At 42.5% G+C, this 22,000-nt stretch overlaps 2 protein-coding genes across 5 annotated transcripts in view; both read left to right on the top strand.

Annotated features, from left to right (window-relative positions):
• The window catches only part of cep43 (centrosomal protein 43), a 31,281-nt gene extending 26,577 nt beyond the window's left edge, over positions 1 to 4,704 (top strand). For all 4 annotated transcript variants that reach the window (XM_061706933.1, XM_061706935.1, XM_061706934.1 and 1 more), the window contains 4 exons: positions 142 to 207; positions 1,767 to 1,800; positions 3,044 to 3,131; positions 4,551 to 4,704. In XM_061706933.1, coding sequence (XP_061562917.1) covers positions 142 to 207; positions 1,767 to 1,800; positions 3,044 to 3,131; positions 4,551 to 4,631 — 269 coding nt within the window. In that variant the 3' untranslated portion in view covers positions 4,632 to 4,704. The remainder of the gene's footprint in view (positions 1 to 141; positions 208 to 1,766; positions 1,801 to 3,043; positions 3,132 to 4,550) is intronic.
• Positions 4,705 to 5,496: 792 nt separating this feature from the next.
• ccr6a (chemokine (C-C motif) receptor 6a) lies at positions 5,497 to 18,391 on the top strand. Its single transcript, XM_061706937.1, has 2 exons — positions 5,497 to 5,632; positions 16,818 to 18,391. The coding sequence occupies exon 2, from the start codon at positions 16,827 to 16,829 to the stop codon at positions 17,964 to 17,966; it is 1,140 nt and encodes a 379-aa protein (XP_061562921.1). The 5' UTR covers positions 5,497 to 5,632; positions 16,818 to 16,826; the 3' UTR covers positions 17,967 to 18,391.
• Positions 18,392 to 22,000: the final 3,609 nt, after the last annotated feature.

Genomic DNA, 22,000 nt, shown 5'->3' with positions numbered 1-22,000 from the left:
AGAGATAAACCTGAACTCAGCTGGTATGTGAAGAACTGAAGAGTTGGACATATGCACACCCCTCATAGCAAAAGTCCCCTATGACTGACCTGCGTATTTAAGTTTGAGTTGGTTGAATATGAAATGTCCTCTCTGCTGCAGGAGCAGTAAATTCCAGAGACAAAGGCCTGAAGAACCAGAGCGACAGGACCGGATCCCTGCATTTAGGTACGATTCAGCTTCCTAACTTCAGAGGCAGCTGCAGTCAAACTGTTTTCACACATAATAGTATTATTTTTTTCAGTGACCCCTAAAAAGTAAGTAAAGTTTATTTGTAAAAGAGGACTAAAATTGGCGACATTGGGACACAAAAAAGCAGGAATGAGATACATAATAGATGCATACTGATTACATGAAAGTACCATGTACATACTATCTATAAATATACATACATGTATACATGTTCATAAATAATACATAAGTGTATTTTTAAATGCTTGTAAATACACTCAAGGGCCACTTTATTAGGTACACCTTGCTAGTACCGGGTTGAACCCCCTTTTGCCTTCAGAACTGCCTTAATCCTTTTGTGGGATAGATTCAACAAGGTTGTGGAAACATTCCTCAGAGTTTGGTCCATATTGATATGATAGCAGCAGTTGCTGCAGATTTGTTAGCTGCACATCCATGATGAGAATCTCCTGTTCCACCACATCCCAAAGGAGCTCTATAGGATACAGATCTGGTGACTGTGGAGGCTGTTTGAGTAGTGAACTTATTGTCATGTTCAAGAAACCAGTCTGAGATGATTCTTTATGACATGTTTTCCTGCTGGAAGTAGCATCAGAAGATTCAATTCAATTCAATTTTATTTATATAGCGTCTAATACAACAGATTGTCTCTAGACGCTTTCCAGAGATCCAGAACATGAACATAAACATAAGAAACACAAGATGGTCCACTGAGGTCATAAATGGATGGACATGGTCAGCACCAATACTCAGGTCGGCTGTGGTGTTGAGATGATGATCAGCTGGTACTAATGGACCCAAAGTGTGCCAGGAAAATCCCCCCCACACCATTACACCCCCACCACCAGTCTGAAGCGTTGGTACAAGGCAGGACGGATCCATGCTTTCATGTTGTTGACGCCAAATTCTGACCCTACCGTCCGACCGTCGTAGCAGAAATGGAGACTGTGTGAACTGTAGCCTTAGTTTCCTTTTCTTAGCTGACAGGAGTGACCCAGTGTGGGTCTCCTTGTCTCCTCCGCCTCCAGGTTCCACGTGCCGTGGTTCAGAGATGCTCTTCTGCACCTCGGTTGTAATGACTGGTTATTTGAGTTACCGTTTCCTTTCTATCAGCTCCAACCAGTCTGGACATTCTCCTCTGACCTCTGTCATCCACAAGGCATTTGCACCCACAGAACTGCTGCTCGCTGGATATTTTTTCAGACCATTCTCTGTAAACCCTAGAAATGGTTGTGGGTGAAAATCCCAGTAGATCAGCAGTTTCTGAAATACTCAGTACTCAGCAGCCAGTCTGGCACCAACAACCATGACACATTCAAGGTCACTTAAATCACCTTTCCTCCCCGTTCTGATGCTGGTTTGAACTGGAGCAGATCGTCTGGACCACGTCTACATGTCTACATGCATTGAGTTGCTGCTGATTAGAAATTTGCTTTAAAAAGCAGTTGGACAGGTGTACCTAATAAAGTGGCAGGTGAGTGTATGCACACGTGTATGGTATTGTTGTCAACAGCTCTGTGTATTTGTCTCTGCAGATGAAGAGGTCGAATATGACGACGACTTTAACAGGTAAGCCTGATGATGGTTTCTGTGATTATGATGACCGCTGCAGCTCGGTTTAAACCAAGAATGAAGCTGTGCTGTTGTTGCAGTCAGTACAGGCATAAACCAGAACTATCATTAAAAACTGCAGAGCTGCAGTCCTTGAACTCCGCCTTAGTCTGAAGTGCTCAGGTTGTTTTACCCAGAGAACTTCCCAGCAAAGTCGGGTCACTTTTCGCTGAAATATGCCATCTCAATCATTGTCTTTCACATGAATTATGTCAATGTAAAAAGTGTCTTTTCAGTAACACATCTTTGGTGGAACGCAACACGCGAGGAAGAAGCTGCTAAACAGTTTAGCAGCTTTTTCTTAGTTACTTTTACATTATAATAACATTACATCTCATTAAGCGGTAGGAGTGGGCAGAAATATCAATATGGCAACATATAACATAACAGCCGATTCGATATTAAAAATTTGAATATCGATTAAAAAAAAAAAAAAATAATAATTTTTTTTTCCTCAAATAATAAATCAAGTTTCAGGCGAGTTGTAAATCCAGTATGACTTTGTCTACCTGGGCTTAAATAATATTGTTAATGTTAATTTCATATTATGTAAATAATATGAAAACCATATGCAAATATGTTGTACCTATAACTTGTATAGTTACAAAACATATTACATTGGATAATTACATTGTTTTTACTCAGTTTGTCCCATGAATTAAAGCTATAGTCTGATGTACGTGCAACTCGGATTTTAAGATGCATAAAGCCTTTTACAGTTTTCAACGAACTATGTATAACATCGCAATATATCGTAAAATTTGGATATCGCAATATCATATCGTGATATTTATCTTATCATGAGGTCCTTGGCAACATCCACCCCTATTAAGCGGACACCCTGGTAAAAGCTGGGGTCTGTTAAAGTTACGTTACATAATATGAAAAAGCAGTTTTGCTTTAAGGTGTACTGGCAACGCAGCGAGGCCCTGATCGTGATCATGATTGGCCTAAAGACTCACTTGCACGTGTTGCGTTCCACCACAGATGTGTTATCTCTACCATTCATGTGGACGACATCTCCATTTAAACGGTGAACAGCCCTGTATGTTTCAAACCAGACTCCCTGATCTGAAGCAAACTCCCCCACAAATATTGTGTGAAACACCTTCAGAAGCCGAGATAATCAGTTAACAGACGTTCTGAGGGTGAAGCGATGACGATCCACGACACAACTGCAGCTTTAAGGTTTCTGTTTCAGTCACCGCTCAGACCTCTCCAAGAGCGAGCTCAGCATCGGGGAGGAGATCGAGGAGGTGTCCATCGAGGGACCTGATGACAGCGAGAAGGTGAGGAGGCCGTAACAAGTAGAGATGCACCGATCGATCGGCAACCGATTGGTATCGGCAGATAATGCCCCTATCGGTTTTGATTGGAGTTCTCAAAACAATAGTTCAAAGCGGCCGATCCGATGACGTTTACAACAACAACCCGCCGCCCGCGCATGCGTTCCCACACCTCTGTCCTAAGGGGGCATGGCCGGCAATGCCGGTATGAGAGTTTTACAATGTCCGAATAGGACAACAAATTTGCAGTTTGCAAGCTGTTTGCAAAGGAAATACCCCGAGGAGGAATGTTATAAAATAATTTCAACAAAACGAAGCTGATAAGACATTTGAAAGTTTTTCACACTAAGGAGTATATTGAGATTTCAAAGTTGGCTGCTGCTAAGGCAGAGAAACAACAGGAGCGTGCAGCAACGCCGCTACCTCACCTGTAACAGAGACCTATAAACGACAGCAAGAAAAATAAAGAACTACATTGTAAGGCAGGGGTAGGCAATTCCGGTCCTCGAGGGCCGGTGTCCTGCATGTTTTAGATGTTTCCCTGCTTCAACACACCTGATTCTAATTAATCATCGTCATCAGCTTGTCATCCAGGGCTGCACAATTCTGTTAATGACACAGGTACTTTTATCACGGTGTGCTGAAGCAGGGTAATATCTAAGACATGCAGGACACCGGCCCTCGAGGACCGGAATTGCCTACCCCTGTTGTAAGGTAATGAATTCATATGCTTTGCTTATCAGCCGCTTTCTGTTGTAGAAGACATCGGGTTTAAACGCGTCGTTAGCAGCTCGGATCCGCGGTTCGCGCTGCAACGTTGTAAATATTTCACTGATGAAATCACGTCGAGTTTTACCAGACTATATACAGTCACACCCAACCCCTAACCCTCACGCAGGACGACAGTCGTGTCAGTCGCTTCATGAGTGACATTTGGAGTTCTAGTGTGAAGAGTTGTGCTTCACAAGCTTACTAATTCATAATACATTTTTTATTTTAAGATGTAATTCCTTCTTCCACCAAAACCAAGGTTTGTGTTGTACATAATTATTACCACAAGAAAGCTGAAGCTAGTAAGCTACACTTACTCTTTGTAAGCGAGTCCAAGTCGTCTCTAAAAGTCTCTAGAGGGTAAAATATTGCACTTTTCATTTCATGATACTTTCTCGTCTCCTAAATTTTATACCTAATAATACAATGTTAGTGTTGTGTACATGAGACAACAATATTGACGAATTTATGGATTTTACGCTGTGATCGGTGATCAGCAGATACTGATTTTGGAGATCGGTGATCGGCCCTCAAAATCCTGATCGGTGCATCTCTAGTAACGAGGCTCTACTGACACTAACAAGGCTTGATTCATCTTCTGTGCTGGTCTGAGTAGAGTCTGATCTCCACGTTGTTGTTTGTGTCGTCCAGCTGGATGAAATCACGCAGGATCTGAGCGTCTCTCAGCTCAGCCAGAGACACGGAGTCGACTACATGGAGGATGTGGGCTGAAACTCCCATCATGCACCTTATTGTTACAAAATGTTTTAACCTGTACAGTTTCAGTGGCTCAATAAATTGATTTACATTGCTCTTGTTTTTGTCTTTACTGCAAGAAAACAAAAGACTAAAATATAAAACGTCATTTTATAATAATATTAAAAGGTAAATATTGCGACTAGGCGATTTTGGAAGAATGATGAAAATGCAAAAACACTGAACACAAATAATGCATCCTTGTTTGTGGAGGAACTCCAGACTGAACAGAAGAACATAAAAGCTGAACAGCTGCTCTTAAACACAAACAGTATCTCAGCACAACCCTTTATCTTCATTCTACGGAAGAGTATTAGGGCCAGGCAGGAGAAAAATAAAAATAATATTTTAGAGGAGGAAGATTTATTTTTTCATTATGCCCTTAGAGAATAATGTCAATGTCGAGATTAATTTTGAAGTACAATTTCAAGAAAAAAGTCAAAATTTCATGAATAAAGTTGAAATGTTGAGAAAGCTAAATTTAAACTTTTTTCTCAAAATTGTATTTCAACATTAATCTTGACATTAATCTCGACATTTCGACTTTTTTTTTCTCGAAGTGCACAATTAAAAGAAATCTTCCCCTCTCAAATATTTTTTTCTCCTGCATGGCCCTAATACTCTTCCTTATCATTCAGAGTTCAGAAACGTCTGTACAAATGTTCAGAACCGACACACAGAACGTAACCACATATAGTTCTGTTTTTTTTTAATGGCTGCAGAGGATGAAACATGCAAGTGTGCAATCAGTCAAAGTGGGCGTGGATGAGCTGAAACAGAAAATTGTGCAGTCTCAGATGAAAACACGAGGAAGCAGAACATCCACTCAGAAAGAGGAAGACCGTAACTGAAGCTTCAGGTGTAGTAACCTGTCAGCCTGACCCGGGTAGTCCAGCAGTAGCTCCAGCAGCTCCAGAGGCCCCAGCAGCTCCAGCAGCTCCAGAGGCTCCAGCAGCTCCAGCAGCTCCAGCAGCTCTGTAAGTTCTCCTGAGTTTCTCTGATTAACGTCTGTCGCAGTGAAACCTCAGCTTCTCATCTCTATTTATCTTTTTCACTTTCATATCTCTTTTCTTGAGTTTCGCTTGAATTGAGGAAATTAAATGCATAGTTGATGTGAAAATGTACAGATATTGGTTCACTGGTGAGCAGGAACTGATTTAGATTTGAGATCAGCTTCATGTTTGGTTTGGATCTCGAAGCCTCAGAGCAGATGATGTAACGAGTCCGATCAGATCAGTCCTCCGACCGAGGTTCTCTCTGATCCCATGTTCTGAACTTCAGTGTACCGTCAGCAGCCTCTTCAGCAGCTGCAGCTATTCAAGTATCTGTTGAGCATTGTCTATCTAGATGTGGTCTCCTTATCTGTTCAGTTTCCTGACCTCAAACCACAGATTTATATCAACCAAACCGAAGTTACATAACAGCGACTCTGCCTCCACCCGCACAGCTTGAATGAGTTTAACTTTGTTTTACTTTGAACTTCGTGCTTCAGTAAAGGTTTTTATGGATATAACATGTTACAAATCAGTTCATAAGTTTTTAGGATTTAGTCTGAAATGCCTACCTGGACTCCTGGATCAGACGGAGCTGATCTATTAAACCGTTAATCTGGACGCTTTCAGAGCTCGGCTCTGCAGATTGTTCAACACGGGTTTTTCTACGTCCTCGGTGTGTCTGGAATCCTAAAAGGATGAGCGAAGGTTTCAAACAGCTTCCACAAGTTAATGACTTGCTGCTGCTGGTGTTTTTATTTTGAAAACCTTGACAAGTCAGGTATGGCACTTCTGCTGGAAAAAACTTTTTTGGATCGCCATCCGGCAGAAAAATAGAGATGAGATGTTACATAAAGGTGTTTCAGTCCGTTTTAGCTTCTTTATTTTTTGGCTGAGGTTTTTTTGTTTTTGACCTTTTATTTACACATACAGCACTTTGGCCCAGTTTACGAGTTTGATGAGTAAAGTTTGTCTGGTACTTCTGATCGCTGGACCTACTTCAGCAACCGGATGTTCAGATGAAACCTTTAAAGGTCTTAAAAGTTGAAAAGTCTGACTTTTTTTTTTGTTTTTTTTTAATACTCAAAGGTACCAGCAGGAAGCTAAATATTTTGTATTTATTTATCATTTACATACATATATGAGGGGGGCGGGGGGGGCGTGGCATCCGCTGCAAGTCAAAAATGAGAGAAACAAAGGAAAACACAACGGGCACACAAGCATTTGGAATCTGCAAGAGAGAAAAACAAACGGGAACAGGCAGAGACACAAGCAGCAACCATTCCAGGGGCCTCATTTAAAGCTTGCATGCGCACAAAACAGGGCTTGAAAGATGCGCACGCCACCTTCTATGCAAAGATTGGGATTTAAAAAGAAAAAAACTAACGGAAAAATGTGCGTATCTATGGCAACCCTGATTCATGTCATACTTTTAATGTCATCACATATCAGACTTATAGATCCATGTACACCCAAGCCGGGGTTCTGCCGAGGTGTCCTACCTCCGTGAATCGTCCTACCCGTAGGATGAAATAATATACTTCTCTGCCGAGGTGTCCTACGGCAGAAAATACCACCGTACGATCCCCGTTTCTTTTATTTCAGTTTCTTTTTTTTTCAAAGGCTTTTTCATGCAAATAGACGAATAGCAGGAAGTCAGAATGTGCTTCCACATAGATCTATGTGTACGATGCTTCAGCGGAAGAAAAAAAACGTCAAATCACGCTTCCACATAGATAAATGTTGATGTCTATGTGGAAGCGAGATCTGACAGGGTATTTTCATCTGTCAAATGATCCTACCTGCCAATATCGGTTGGTTTAACCCAGAACCATAAATCAGGCTTAATGTGGTAAACAGGGAGGGGGTGGTCAGGGCAACATGTGGGTATGCAAGTAACCACATTTGACAGTGCCCCCCCCCCACAATAGTTGTCTTTATCTCTTTGATTCACTGTAACCGGAAAAAGTCGGATAAACCATTCAGGAAAAGATCGCGAATTAGCGGTCACGGGGGGTACTGCACCGCGGAGAATGGAGTGACGGAGAAGTTCGAAGGTTCACGACGGCATCACGGTGACGGCGTGTGCTCTGCGTTGGTTTGACGCAGAACCTTAATTCAGGCTTAAGAAATAAACATATTTGGGCCCTGGATAGCTCAGTGGGTGCCATTTGTAGAGGCTATAGTCCTCATGCGTGCAGCACAGGTTTGATTCCGGCCTGTCGCTCTGTAGCCTACTACAGAGTCCCCCCCCCCCCCCCTCTCACTTTCCTCTTCTCAATAAAGGCCACTACTGCCACAAAAAAAGAAAGAAACATATTTATTGTCTGGTACAGACCCTCGTCTTGCTCTGGAAGGTTCTGGGTGGGAGCAGGCTGAAGCAGCTCCTTCATCTGGAGTTGGAAGCCGCTACCCGGACTACCCAGCTGGACTGATCATCATGTTGGAACGTGTTTTTCTAAGTTTAGAACATAAAAACTTCTCGCCATCTGAGCTGCAGATCTCATATTTTGTCTGGAAGATGGTCCTGTTTTTCCAGATTCAGTTCTGCTGGTTGGCGTGGGTGTTTATGTAGTAGTGACTCATGTCCTGCTGCCGTCAGACTCGCCTGTTCGGTACATAACACCTGACCGAGTTCATCTTCCAGTCTTTAGTCATGGCTCTCTTTTAGGAGGTCCCGAAAGTCTGAGACTTTTGAAACGTCCTGCTGGTTTCTGGTGCGTCTTCTAAGGATCTCTGCTATAATTACATGTTGTTCTTTGTCGAGACTCTGTTTTACTATTGGGGTGAACGGTGGCGTTCATCAGACCTGGACCTCGAGCAGCGCACCCGTCCTGCAGGTGTGTGCAGCTGTTTTTTTCTTTCCTTTCTCCTGTACTTTATTTTGTTGTTCTTCTGGTTGGAGCTCTGCAGCTGCTGATCCCTGGTGGGGTTTTAACATTTAATGAAGTTCCACAAGTTTCTACTGTTTTTACTTTGGCTACGTTCACACTGCAGTCCTTAATGCTCAATTCCGATTTTTTCCCATATCCGATTTTTTTGTGTGGCTGTTCACATTATCTTTTAAAATGTGTCCTATATCCGCCTCGAGTGTGAACGCATCGCGGCCCTGAACTGACCCGCATGCGCAGAGGCGTGGGATGATGACAATGATGGATTTGCATCCAACAGGTGCCTGAACTGCCAATTATCCATCAAGCTCCACAATTATCATGTTAACATTAAATCAGATAGATTTGTCAAGGACGTTTCTCTTGCATCTCTATCATTGTGCGGGCATAAATTCTCAGAGTTTTGCGGGAGCGGATGTAAACACTGCGGGCGCGGGCGGGAGTGGAACACACACGTTGCGGGTGCGGGTAATGGTCAGAAATGCAGCGGGAGCGGGATGAAGAGAACAGTCCCGCTATAGCAGGGCTCTAGCTCCGCTCCCCGGAGTGTCAGCTCTGCTCTCCGGCGTTCAGCTGGGTTTATCACCTAACACACGGTCCAGCTCGCTGTAAAACGGGCAGGTTATGCGACCACGACCGCTTCGCTGATTTGAATCCTTAACTTCTTTATTTAGTAATATGCTTAAATTCAGCAGGTTGTCTCGTCTGATCTGAGGTCGTATAAAGAGGTGAGCGGAGGGGAGGAGGAGAGGCGGAGGCGGCCCGTAGGGACCCCCGCCGTCTCCCGTGTCTCCCCCGCGGCTCGGGGCTCTGCGTGTGACGTCAAAGTCGCATTAATTCCGACCTGCCTGTTCACACTGAGGTCGCATTGCAAAACATCAGACCTGTATCCGATTTAGAACCACATATGGAAGCAACCTGAATCTGATTTGAAAAGATCAGATTCCATGTTCACACTGTCATAAACAAATCAGATCTGAGTCACATATGAGCAAAAAATCGGATTTGGGTCACTTGGGAACTGCAGTGTGAACGTAGTAGTTTAACCTGCAGATTCTGTCAAAATATCAAGGTTCTTTGTTACATGTTCCCTAATTTTTAAAGCTTCAGGTTTGGCTGAAAGTGACGAGTAACGAGTAGGGGTGTAACAATACACTAATCTCACGATACGGTACAATACACGATATTGAGGTCACGATAACGATACGATATTATAGCAGTATTTTTTGAACAACCTTGAATGAGGAACATATTACTGGAAAAAATGGTCTTTTATTTGAAAGACACAAACTACAAAACAATGCTGTGCGTTTGCCCTATTGTTACAGTTTGTAATGCTTTAAAACTGTTTATGTTTTAAAGAGCAAGCCAGGCCAACCATTTTCCACAAACTGAACTGAAAGTAAATGTCAGGTTTGCATTATGCATCTTCAGTTTCATACAAGTACAAATATTTTGCCACAAACTGAATAGTTTCTCTCATGTATGACTTGACTTTTTTCTTTTTCAGAAATTTAACAACTAAAATGAAATAAATAAATAAAAGTAAATAAACTATGAAAATTCACAAACTCAAAATGCAACATGACTGTTATTTATCTTGTGCCAGAGCTAAGAGCTTCAGCCACTTGCTCCCAGCCTGAGGTCGTAAGGTGAACCCCGTTATCGTTTCATCCTCCCACCTTTGGGGACGACACAATCTTTACATCATAAAAAAGATTGATTCATGCTCACCTTATAAGTAAAAGTTCAGAGCTCAAAACCCCCCAAGAGTCCCGTGATCAGGACCGCAAAACGGTACTAGTTTCTTCTGAGCGTAGTAAGATTTTGGCCCGTGAAATTTCGTGGCACGATATATTGCTACACCCCTACTAACGAGTTAGTGTAATTAGAGCCTCCACAACCATTTTATTATGTCGTGGAGATGCTATTTTAAGACCTGCATCACTGATTTAGCAATAAATATGTTTTGAAAGAGCATCACTTAATCTTTGGAAAAATTCTCCCGTAACTCTTCATTTCTGGAAATCTTCTCCCGTAAAGCTCAATTTTTTTGTAAACTTCTCCTCTAACGCTTAATTTCGGGGAAACTTCTCCCATAACGCTCCATTTTTGGGAAACGTGAGCGTGAGCAGCCAGGTTTGGTCCGGGCATGTTTGGTTGGCTTTGCTATTTTGTGTGTTTCCATTGTAAATGGGTCCCATACAACCGAATCAAACGGCACCATTTCTGGGCCCCTTTCAGCTGTGAGTCCATAGGAAAATGGTACGGTTAAGGCGGAGCTACTGGCGTCACACGATATAATCTGTTGATTGGCTGACAGAAAAACGTCACTGCCCACCGCAAAAGCAAGATGTTTTCTTCTTTTTTCAGCCGTATTTCTCTCCGTCGCTTGCAGCCCTCTTTCATACAATGCAGCACGTGCTGTACAGACAAAGAACCATGTAATATTGGATATGATGGATTATAATGATCTACATTATAAAGCCTTTGACACTATTGATCAGGATTTTATTTTTTAAATCTATTTCCTTTTTAGGTTTTGGTAATCATAGCTTCAGCTATGACTACTGACACACTAGAGTTTAGACTAACTAGAGGTTTACTAAACACTAACTATAGGCTTCACTAAACAGAAAGGTTTTAAGTTTAGTTTTAAAGGTGGAGGTGGTGTCAGCCTCCTTAACCCAGATTGGAAGTTGGTTCCATAATGGTGCCTGATAGCAGAAGACCGTCCTCCAAATCTACATTTGGATACTCTAGGAACTACGAGTAAACCTGCACTCTGAGAACGGAGAGCTGTATTAGGAACATACGGTACTTTCACGTCTTACAAATATCGCGGAGCTAAGCTGTTTTGGGCTTTATACGCAAGTAATAACATTTTGAATTGGATTCTGAATTTTACGGGGACCAATGGAGCAAAGCTAACACTGGAGAGACGTGGTCTCTCCTGCTGATTCCTGTCAGTACTCGCGCTGCTGCATTTTGGATCAGCTGGAGGATATTCAGAGAATTACTTGGACATCGTGCTAATAACATATTACAGTAATATAATCTAGAAGATACAAACGCAATAATTTTTTTCCCCGCATCACTCTGCGAGAGGATTTTCCAAATCTTTGTGATATTACGGAGATGGAAAAATTATATTAAATTTTACAAACCTGATTAACATATGGTTTAAACGACAAATCCTGATCGAAAATAACACCAAGGTTTCTCACAGTTGCACTGGAAGCCATCGCAACACCATCTAATCCCTTCCTAAGATGCTCTGGACCAAGAATGATAATCTCTGTTTTATCTGAATTTAGAAGCAAGAAATTTCTGGACATCCAGTCCTTGATGTTCCTCAGACATGCCTGAAGTTTAACTAACGGTTCTGTTTCATCCGGCTTCATGGACAAATAGAGCTGCGTATCATCGGCATAGCAATGAAAGTGTATGCCGTGATTCTGGATTATACTTCCCAATGGCTGCATGTATAAACTGAACAAGATTGGCCCTAGCACTGAACCCTGCGGAACACCATAACAGACCCTTGACTGTTCTGAAGAAACCTCATGTACATGAACAAACTGGAACCTGTCAGATAGATATGATTTAAACCAACGTACAGCTGTCCCTTTAATCCCAACAACATGCTCTAACCTGTGCAGTAAAATGCTGATCTACAGTGTCAAAATCAGCACTGAGGTCCAGTAGAACCAGTATGGAAACTAATCCCTTATCTGAGGTCCAGTAGAACCAGTATGGACACTAATCCCTTATCTGAGGCCATAAGAAGGTCATTCGTGACTCGAACCAGTGCTGTGTCTGTGCTATGATGCATTCTGAACCCTGACTGAAAGACTTCAAACAGATCATTCCTATACAAATAGTCACATAACTGACTTGCAACTACTTTTTCCAGAATTTTAGATACAAATGAAAGGTTGGAAATTGGTCTATAATTAGCTAAGATGTCTTTGTAAAGAGAAGGTTTTTTAAGTAAAGGTTTTATTACTGCGACTTTTAAAAACTGTGGTACATATCTTAAGCTTAGGGATAGGTTGATTTGGTCCAGTATTGTCGTACCAATAAGAGAAAAAATATGTTTGAATAGTCGAGTCGGGATGGGGTCTAACATACATGTGTCAAGTCAGAGTCTGAGGAAGTCACTAAAGCTGAAAAAACGCCCACAACCGCTACCGGGTGGGCCTGGTTGATTTCTTATTTTGATGATTTTACTGTTAAAGAAGCTGATAAAATCTTGGTCAACTGAGAGCTGCAGGAATGCACGGCTCAACAGAGTTGTGACTCTTTGTCAGCCTGGCTACAGTGCTGAACAGAAAACGTGGGTTACTTTTGTTATCCTCTATCAACGTTGAATAATAAGCTGTTCTGGCTTTGCGAATGGCTTTTTTATATACTATTAGAATATCTTTCCATTCACGATAAGAGTCTACAGACTTACAAGAGTACCACTTCGTTTTCATTTTACGCACGTTTTGTTTCAACATGCGGATATCTGAATTATACCAGGGAGTGAAGCTCCTATGGTTGGAAACCCTCCTTTTCAAAGGAGCAACTTCACCTAAAGCTGAATGCAGCAAATCAGCAGTGTTACTATTAAGGAAATCAACATCTGCAGAGGTAGAACCCAGGTCACTGGCCTCTACTACTTCACTATTTTCCACTGTCGTAAGATGAGCAATGGCCTCCGTAAATTTAGCAATAGCTTCATCGGATAAACATCTGCTAAAGTAATACCTCCTATTTTGCACTTCAACATCGACAATATTAAATTCAAATATTATTAAAGGAGCATGAGGCTCCTTTTAAGAAATGAGACTCATTAGCGCCACCTTCTAGTGCCACCAAATTACTAGAGACAAGAGCTGCACCATCCCGGGTGGGATGAATGGCGTCTCTTCTAATCAGACCGGGCTTTCCCCAAAATGTCTTACCAATTGTCAATAAAGGCCACGTGGTTTTCTGAACACCACCAGGACAGCCAGCGACGGAGCGAGAGCATGCGGCTAAACATATTATTACTGGTCAGATTGGGGAGGGGACCAGAGAAACCTACGGACTCCGACATGGTTTTGGCGTAGTTACACACCGACACAATATTAATTTTAGTGACTTCCGACTGGCGTAGGCAGGTGTCATTAGCGCCGACATGTATGATAACTTTACCAAATTTACGATTACTCTTTGCCAGCAGCTTCAAATTTGTTAAAATGTCGCCCGCTCTGGCCCCCGGGATGCACCTAACTATGGTCGCTGGAGTCAGCCTCACATGCCTGACTATGGAGGCGCCAATCACCAGGGTCGGTTTCTCAGCGGGTGATTCGCTGAGTGGGGAAAAACGGTTAGAAACCCAGCTGCCCTGACTGGCCGGCTTCTTGGGAGTTGCAAGGGAGCGGCTACCAGCAGCTACTTTAGGTCAGCCACGGTCAAGGTTTCATGTTAACTAGTCCTGGTTTTGGCTCCTCTAGTCACGGATTCAGGTCTACTAGTCCTGGTTTCATCCCCTGTAGTCGTGTATTCAGGTTTACTAGTCCCGGTTTCAGTTCCTCGAGTCACGGATTCAGGTCTAATAGTCCTGGTTTGATCTCTTCTAAATCTAGTTTCAGCTTCTCCAGTCCAAGTTTCAGGTCTACTAGTCCAGGTCTCAGCTCCTATAGTCACAGATTCAGGTCTACTAGTCCAGGTCTACTAGTCCAGGTCTCAGCTCCTCTAGTCATGGATTCAGGTCTACTAGTCCAGGTTTCAGCTCCTCTAGTCATGGATTCAGGTCTACTAGTCCAGGTTTCAGCTCCTCTAGTCATGGATTCAGGTCTACTAGTCCAGGTCTCAGCTCCTATAGTCACGGATTCAGGTCTACTAGTCCAGGTTTCAGCTCCTCTAGTCATGGATTCAGGTCTACTAGTCCAGGTCTCAGCTCCTATAGTCACAGATTCAGGTCTACTAGTCCAGGTCTCAGCTCCTATAGTCACAGATTCAGGTCTACTAGTCCCGGTGTCACGGATCAGACTCTCTGATGTGGACATGAAGACAGGACGTGTCAAGTTGATAAGCTACTCACAGAAAGGAAGATGTTATTCTGAAAAACATTAAAAACAGGATTTTTTTAGGTCAAACTTCACAGAAAGTTGTTAAAGGTTCCAAATCTGCTCTGAATGAATGGATCAGAGATGGAGCCTCTACCGTCCACTCCTGACCCTGAGCCCACGTTGAGGGCAGTTATGTTGGAATGGCTTCTCTTAGTGGGATGGAGATGAGGGCGAGCGTACGACAGAGACGACTGGGATGTTCTAAGGCAGTGTTTCCCAACCCTGGTCCTCAGGACCCCCTGTCCTGCATGTTTTGGATACTACCCTGCTTCAGCACACCGTGATACAAGTGTCATCAACAGAGTTGTGCAGACCTTGATGACAAGCTCATGAGGACCATTAATTAGAATCAGGTGTGTTGGTGTAGGGAAACATCTAAAACTTTTAGCCTCTGAGTGCCAACTCTGGTTCTGATGTTCCGTTTCTTCTTGAGAAAAGAAAAAAAGCAGGTGTTTTAGTGCGGTCTGTTCTGTGTGAGCAGAAACAACATGAACTGGGTCACTCGGCGCCTCTGAGTCAACTGACCTCTTTTTTACACGTTTGTTGTAGCATTCAGCAAGTTTGCTACCTTACCTTCAGCAGACGACGGACCACAACTAGGACACAGTTGTGTGAAGCCTCCACAACAGCCTTTCACATCATTTACATGCTTAATGTCGGGACCTTCAGCTTCAAAGTCATTAAACTGCAGAGAGTCAGAGCGAGAAGCTTGTTTCTGCTGTCAAACATCAGCGTGGAGGTTCAAAACTGTGTCAGATGTGGTGTTTCCACGTTCCTCCCTCACTCCTGCAGCATTTCCACCTTTAAACCTACACACTGCCATTAATACCAGTTTTTCAAGCAGAAGTGAGCAAAACTTTCATCAAACAAAGCAGAAACAGCGGGACTGAGAAGTTCTCCTCTCAGAACATCAGAGACACAGTTTCTCTGCAATTATTATTTTCGTTTCCTGTTTTTACACATTTACACAGAGGAAGTTCACAGATACACCTCAACAACAACCAAACCTTCACATGAATTAACCTACATAGTTCAGCTGAGATAAACACCAGTTAAAACATTAACTAGGATGTGGAAGAAGCCCCACGTCAGACGGAACCACAGAAGTAGAGCACTTCCTGAAGACTTCACTCCTCTGTCTGAAGTTTTCATTGTTCATATTTGTCAGGTCCACCTTGATGAGTGAAGACCAGCAGGCCTCACATCAGTCCAGATGAAGACGTTTCTAAAGCAGTGACGTCTTCTACGCCTCACGTTCAGGGTCCCCAAGAATCCTGGGCCGCATAAAAATATGTCCCAACGGGTCAGCCCAGCACCAGCTGTGTTTGAAAGTTGGTGGTGTGGTACAGTGGGCTGACCGCCAAGCTGTGAACAAAGACCCGACATAGCATAACTTCAACAATGTCTTGTTGAGCTGTTACCTGAGAGACCACTATGACCAGTTCTGGGTTGGTTTAGAGGGGTTCAGGAGTGAAGCTGAGAAAACCAGCTATCTTCACCCTGGTTGGTGGGTCTGTACCATCATTGGCTTCTGCCTCTGGGAAGATTTGAATCCTCTGGTTGAGCCAGCAGCTAGTTTCAAGGACCAATTCAGTCTGACCCCAGACAGAGCTTATGGGTAGCTAGTTGCTCTCCTCCAGGCTTGGCCGTCCGTTACTTGGTCACGAAGGTTGCTACGCGTGGTTGATCTATGTGCCACTATGAACAACTGAGTCCTGAAACCAGGTGACCGAATGACTGCAGGACCAAGGAGTTCTTCTAGTCCTAGTTTCGGATCTACTAGTCCTAGTTTCGGATCTACTAGTCCTTGTTTCTGTTCGACCAGTCCTTCTTTCAGTTCTACTAGTCCTGGTTTCAGTTCTACTGGTCCCAGTGTCAGTTCTACTAATCCTGGTGTCAGTTAGGATAGTCATTGTTTCAGTTCTACTGGTCATGGTTTACACCAGGTGCTGGTGTCAGTTCAATGGTCTTCTTCGTCATGTTCTGGTTGACCCAGTACTGCTCCCCTCCCATGACACGTACAAAGAAAGATGCAAGTAAGGCAGGATACCGTCAGTTACCATCCATCTTCAAAACCGTTTCTGATGTTGAACTTAAAGACGTTTCTTTAGTCTCACTTTGAGAATTTGAATCCATGAGAAGTCAGACTGACGTTGTCTCTTGTTGTTTTTCTAGTGAGACAAGATGGCCGTAACAGAAGAGATGTACAACCTGTTGGACTACTACAACGACTATGACTACGACAATTCCAGTTTTAGTCCCCCGTGTTCCTTCAAAATGAACAACGGCGTGAGCCTCGTAGTCGGCCCGTATGTTCACTCCATCATCTTCATCCTAGGTTTTGTTGGGAATAGCCTGGTCATCGTCACCTACATGTTCTACAAGAGGACCAAGTCCATGACTGACATCTACCTGCTCAACGTGGCCATCGCTGACCTGCTGTTCGTGCTGTCGCTGCCGCTGCTCGTCTACAATGACATGTCATCGTGGCCCATGGGGTCAGTGGCGTGCAAGCTGCTGCGTGGTTCCTACAGTGTGAATCTGTACAGTGGCATGCTGCTGCTGGCCTGCATCAGCACCGACCGCTACATCGCCATCGTGCAGGCCCGCCGCAGCTTCGGGCTGCGCTCACTGTCCTACAGCCGCATCATCTGTGTCGTCATCTGGGCTTTCGCTTTGTTGGTGTCCGTGCCCACCTTCTATTTCTACCAGAGGTACACGCCGGGGCACATGATGCTCAACGGCTCAAATTTCACGGCTCAAAACCTGACGGGTCAGTGGGCCGTCTGTGAATTCAAGAGTGAGAATAAAGAGCTCGCCGTGGTGGCCAAGCTGGCCATTCCCAGCATCCAACTGGCGGTAGGCTTCTTCCTGCCGCTGCTCATCATGGTCTTCTGCTACACTGCCGTCATCGTTACGCTGATGAAGGCCAAGAACTTCCAGCGACACAAGGCGGTGCGGGTGGTGATGGCAGTAGTGGTGGTGTTTGTGCTGTGCCACCTGCCCTACAACGTGGGTCTGCTCTACGAAACCGCCATCAAGTTCCAAATCGGTGAATGCGACGATGTGGACATACTGCAGACAGCGCTGACCGTCATGCAGTCCATCGCATACCTGCACTGCTGCCTCAACCCGGTGCTGTACGCCTTTGTGGGGGTCAGGTTCAGGAACCACTTCAGGAGGATCTTCCAGGACCTGTGGTGTCTGGGGAAGAAGTATATCACTCCCCGCCGCTTCTCCAGAGTCACCTCTGAGATGTATGTTTCCTCAGTGCGCCGCTCGGTGGACGGATCCAATGACACCGGCTCTTCCTTCACCATGTGAGGACCTGCAGAAGAGCAGAGCTTCAGGCCTGAAGGACTCTGGAGACTGGACTCGGGTCCATGAATCACCTCATGTTTGAGAGCTTCTGAAACCACACATGACCAACTTCAAGAGTGCCAGAAGAGACTGAATGAGACCTCAGAAGTGATTGTATTTTTTACATTTGTTTTGATCATTTAGTCATGTACTGCCTTCCATCTTTTTACGATTGCATCATGTGAGAGCTGACAACAACTTAACAATCCTGTTTTTGTTTTGTCAAACATAATAAAAATCACATGATCATAATGTGACCGGGTGTCACTGGTTTGGGTCTCACCGGGCCAGGTCTGAGTGGTCCAGGTCTCCTTGGCCATGCCTGTGGACGGGCTGCTTTCTTCATCTCTGCAGAGTTCCGGGTCGATTTTTGAGGAAAAATACAAATATCTACAAATCATCTTGTCCTGAAACATTTAAAGTATAAAAGAAGTATACTTATATGAAAATACATTTTGAATATGTAGTAAAGTTTTAGGAGAAAAAGTATAAGAGTGACACATTAACCTCGTCGGACCTCTGACAGACTGATGATTAAAATTAACTTTTTTTATTTTCAACATATATATGAGGGGGATCGGGGTGGTGGCATCCGCTGCAAGTCTGAAAGGAGAGAAACACAGAAAAACACACAACGGGCACACAAGCCTTTTGGAATCTGCAAGAGAGAAAACAAACAAACAGAAACGGGAACCATTTCAGGTCCCTGAGACTGAATCAAGACTAGGCCACTCCGATTATCTTTCCCCCAAAACTGTGGGGTGAGTATGTAGGTGAGTGAGCAGGTGTAAATGTCTGTGTAACTGTGTGTGCAAAGTGAAAACAAGGCTCTACCTGAACTGTAACTAGAGTGGAGGAGGGAGGGCACAACCTGAGAGACCAGAAGCCGACAAGGTGAGAGGCAGGGGGGTACACCCTGGACAGGCCGCCAGTCCATCGCAGGACACCCACCCCCACAGACACCACCATACACTCACTGACAAAGACATGGACAATAATTCTCTCACCATTCCCATCTCCCCCTGGAGGCCCGGCACAAACTAGCAGCCCTTCAGGAATTCTGTAATTGAGCCATGTGGATAAATCTTCACATATCTCCATCCAGAACCTCTGCACAGGTGCACAAAACCATAAAGCATGCATATAATTATCAGGAGTGTTCTCTGTGCACTGTGAGCAGATATTAAAGGTGACGAAGCCCATCTGGAACATCCTTTGTCCTGTATAATGTATTCTGTAAATAACTTTGTACTGTATAAGTTGCAAGTTTGGATTCTTGTAGTGAAAGTATTTAAACATATTTGTGACCAAGAAATTTGATTAGTGTTGAGACATAAGTCCGCCTCCCATTTCGAGATCAGAAGAGAGACTGAGTTATGTATTTTGGACATTAAGCTGTACAGTTTTGATAGTAATTTTGGGGTGTTTAGATTAAGTAATTCTGTTACCTTAATAGGAAGTTGCAGATACTTATTACTTATTATGGACTTTGTATTTTTAAAAATGTTTTACTGCTAATTCCATGTTGAACAGTGTGTTAAAAGGTACAAAATGTCCACTTATGTTGTAGGTACTGTATTCCTTGGTCTCTCCATTGAGTAAAGTTCACCATCTTTTTTACCATTTTTCAGAATGTCTAGGTTGTACCAGATGGGTGTGCGATCACATGGAGAAAGTGAGACTTTGGTTATTTTAAGGAAGTCCCACCAGGTTGTCAGAGTTGAGCTAATAACACTTTTAAAGCATTTATGATGCTTGATGTTTTGACTGATAAATGGTAAATCTGAGATTTCCAAATCATTGCAAAACAATTGTTCTGAATCCAGCCATTGACTATCTAAAGAATGATTTTTGCATTATTTTAAGATATACTGTAACTTATTAACCTAGAAGTAGTACTGGAAGTTGGGTAAGTATAAACCTCCACAGTTTTTTTGTAACGTTTTTAAGATAATACGTGAGGTTTTATTTTTCCATAGAAATTTTGATACGTATGAATCCGGTGACTTAAACCAAGAGGAAGGGGGTTTAGAATAGAATACAAGACGTTATTGATCTCCCAGAGGAGAAATTAAATCGTGCAGCAGCCAAACACACACGCTCAACGGTTTATACAAAAAATTAAAATAGAAATAACCAATAAATAGCTAAATAATTTAAAAACAGAGCAATATAAAATGTAGAAAGATGAGCAATGTACAAGAGAAAATATAGTAAACACAAAAAAACGGATACGTTTGAAGGGTATCATTGAAAAAAGATCATTTATTTTTGGTAAAACCATCATTTTGATGGTGGCAATTCTCCCCATGAGTGAAATGGGAAGAGAGTTTAGTTTAGTTTAGTTTATTTGCACATAAAAAAAATATACAACCGCCAAAAATTCAGACGAACAGTATGTAGAAAAAAAGAAGAAGAAATACAATGTAACAAAAAATGTGCAGGAGGAACTAAAAAAAACACATAAGGGCTTGTCGAGTGGTCCTCCTATAATGAAACAAACAATATCTACAGAGATATGTAAAACATAGGACAACAAAAGAGAATAAGCTAAATTACTAAAAAACAGGAATCTGATGAGGATGTGCAGAGAAGTACTAGAAATTAGTTGTTAAGCTGGGTTAGCAAAAAAGTTGTGATTTGTTTTTTTTAATTATTTGTGTTTGAGCATTCTCTAATATTGAGTGGTAAGATGTTCCAATAAAGAGGAACCTCTGAACCTAACTGAAAATTGGGAAAAAGTAGTCCTGAAAAAGGTGGGATGGAGACTGTTTGCAGACCTAGTATTAAAGTGATGAGTTCCATCGGGTAAGATCATCCTCTATTTTTTTTAAGAGCTGAACATAATTTAGTTTGGTTAACTCTGACAGCCTAGGGGAGATGTTTATGCCTAGATATCTAATGTTTCCTGATTGTAATTTAGTAGTGGCTGTATTCTGTAAATTCCAGTTGATGCACAAAACTGTGGATTTGGACCAGTTGATAGAGTAGTCAGATATAGATGAAAATCCATCAATTAGGGCAAATGTCTGTGATAGTGAGGTTTGTGAGTTCGGGAGGAAGAGTAATACACCATCGTCTTATTTTGTGATCTAATGTTTTGCATTGTATGCCTTTTAATATTTTGGTTTTGCCTAATAGCAGCTGCTAAAGGCTCAATAAATATCACAAATAGGGAAGGAGAAAGAGGACAACCCTGTCTGGTACCTCTTTGCAAATTAAAGCTTGATGAAATTTGTTCGTTTGTTCTTACATATGCTTGGGAAAGCTATATATTTGTGCTTGTGTTGTTCTCTCAGATGTAAGTTGCTTTGGATAAAAGCGTCTGCTAAATGACAGTAGTAGTAGTAGTAGTATATAATATCTTCATCCAATCAATAAAAGATTTGCCCAATCCAAATTTATGCAAAGTTGCCAAGAGAAATTTTCAATTTACCCGATCGAATGCTTTTTCTGCATCTAGAGATATAATTGTAGTTTCCAGATTACAGTATTTATATTCGAATGATATATAATATTAATTAGTCTACATGAATTAGTAGAAGAGTGTCTACCCTTAAATAAAGCCTGTATAATAGAATGGGTTATTCTTACCAAACGTTTGGAAAAAACGTAGCTGATTATTTTGAGATCTACATTTATAAGGGATATTGTGTGGTAGCTCGATGGGAGCATAGGATCCTTGTCTGGTTTCAACAGGAGACTGATATTAGCAGAGTTCATATTTGAGGGTAAACTTTTATTCTCCTTAACATTTAAGATAATTTTATAAAATGTTGGTGCTAATATGCTCCAGAATTCCTTATAGAATTCAGCTGGGAAACCATCTGGGCCCGGAGCTTTATTATTAGGCATATGCTGAAGAGCTTCATGGAGTTCATGGAATCTAAATTCGTAACCTACTCTTGATGTAACTTTGGTAGGTTGATATTTCCAAGAAACTGATCAATGGATTGGTCTGGTGGATCGATTTGTGATGAGTATAATTTACAGTAAAA

This window comes from Cololabis saira, chromosome 18, assembly GCF_033807715.1.
Source record: "Cololabis saira isolate AMF1-May2022 chromosome 18, fColSai1.1, whole genome shotgun sequence".
Taxonomy (NCBI): Eukaryota; Metazoa; Chordata; class Actinopteri; order Beloniformes; family Belonidae; genus Cololabis; species Cololabis saira.
This window is presented reverse-complemented; position numbering and strand designations above follow the sequence as displayed.

Coding starts and splice junctions, on each gene's coding strand:
- ccr6a (XM_061706937.1), top strand. CDS start 16,827: ATGGCCGTAACAGAAGAGATGTACAACCTGTTGGACTACTACAACGAC.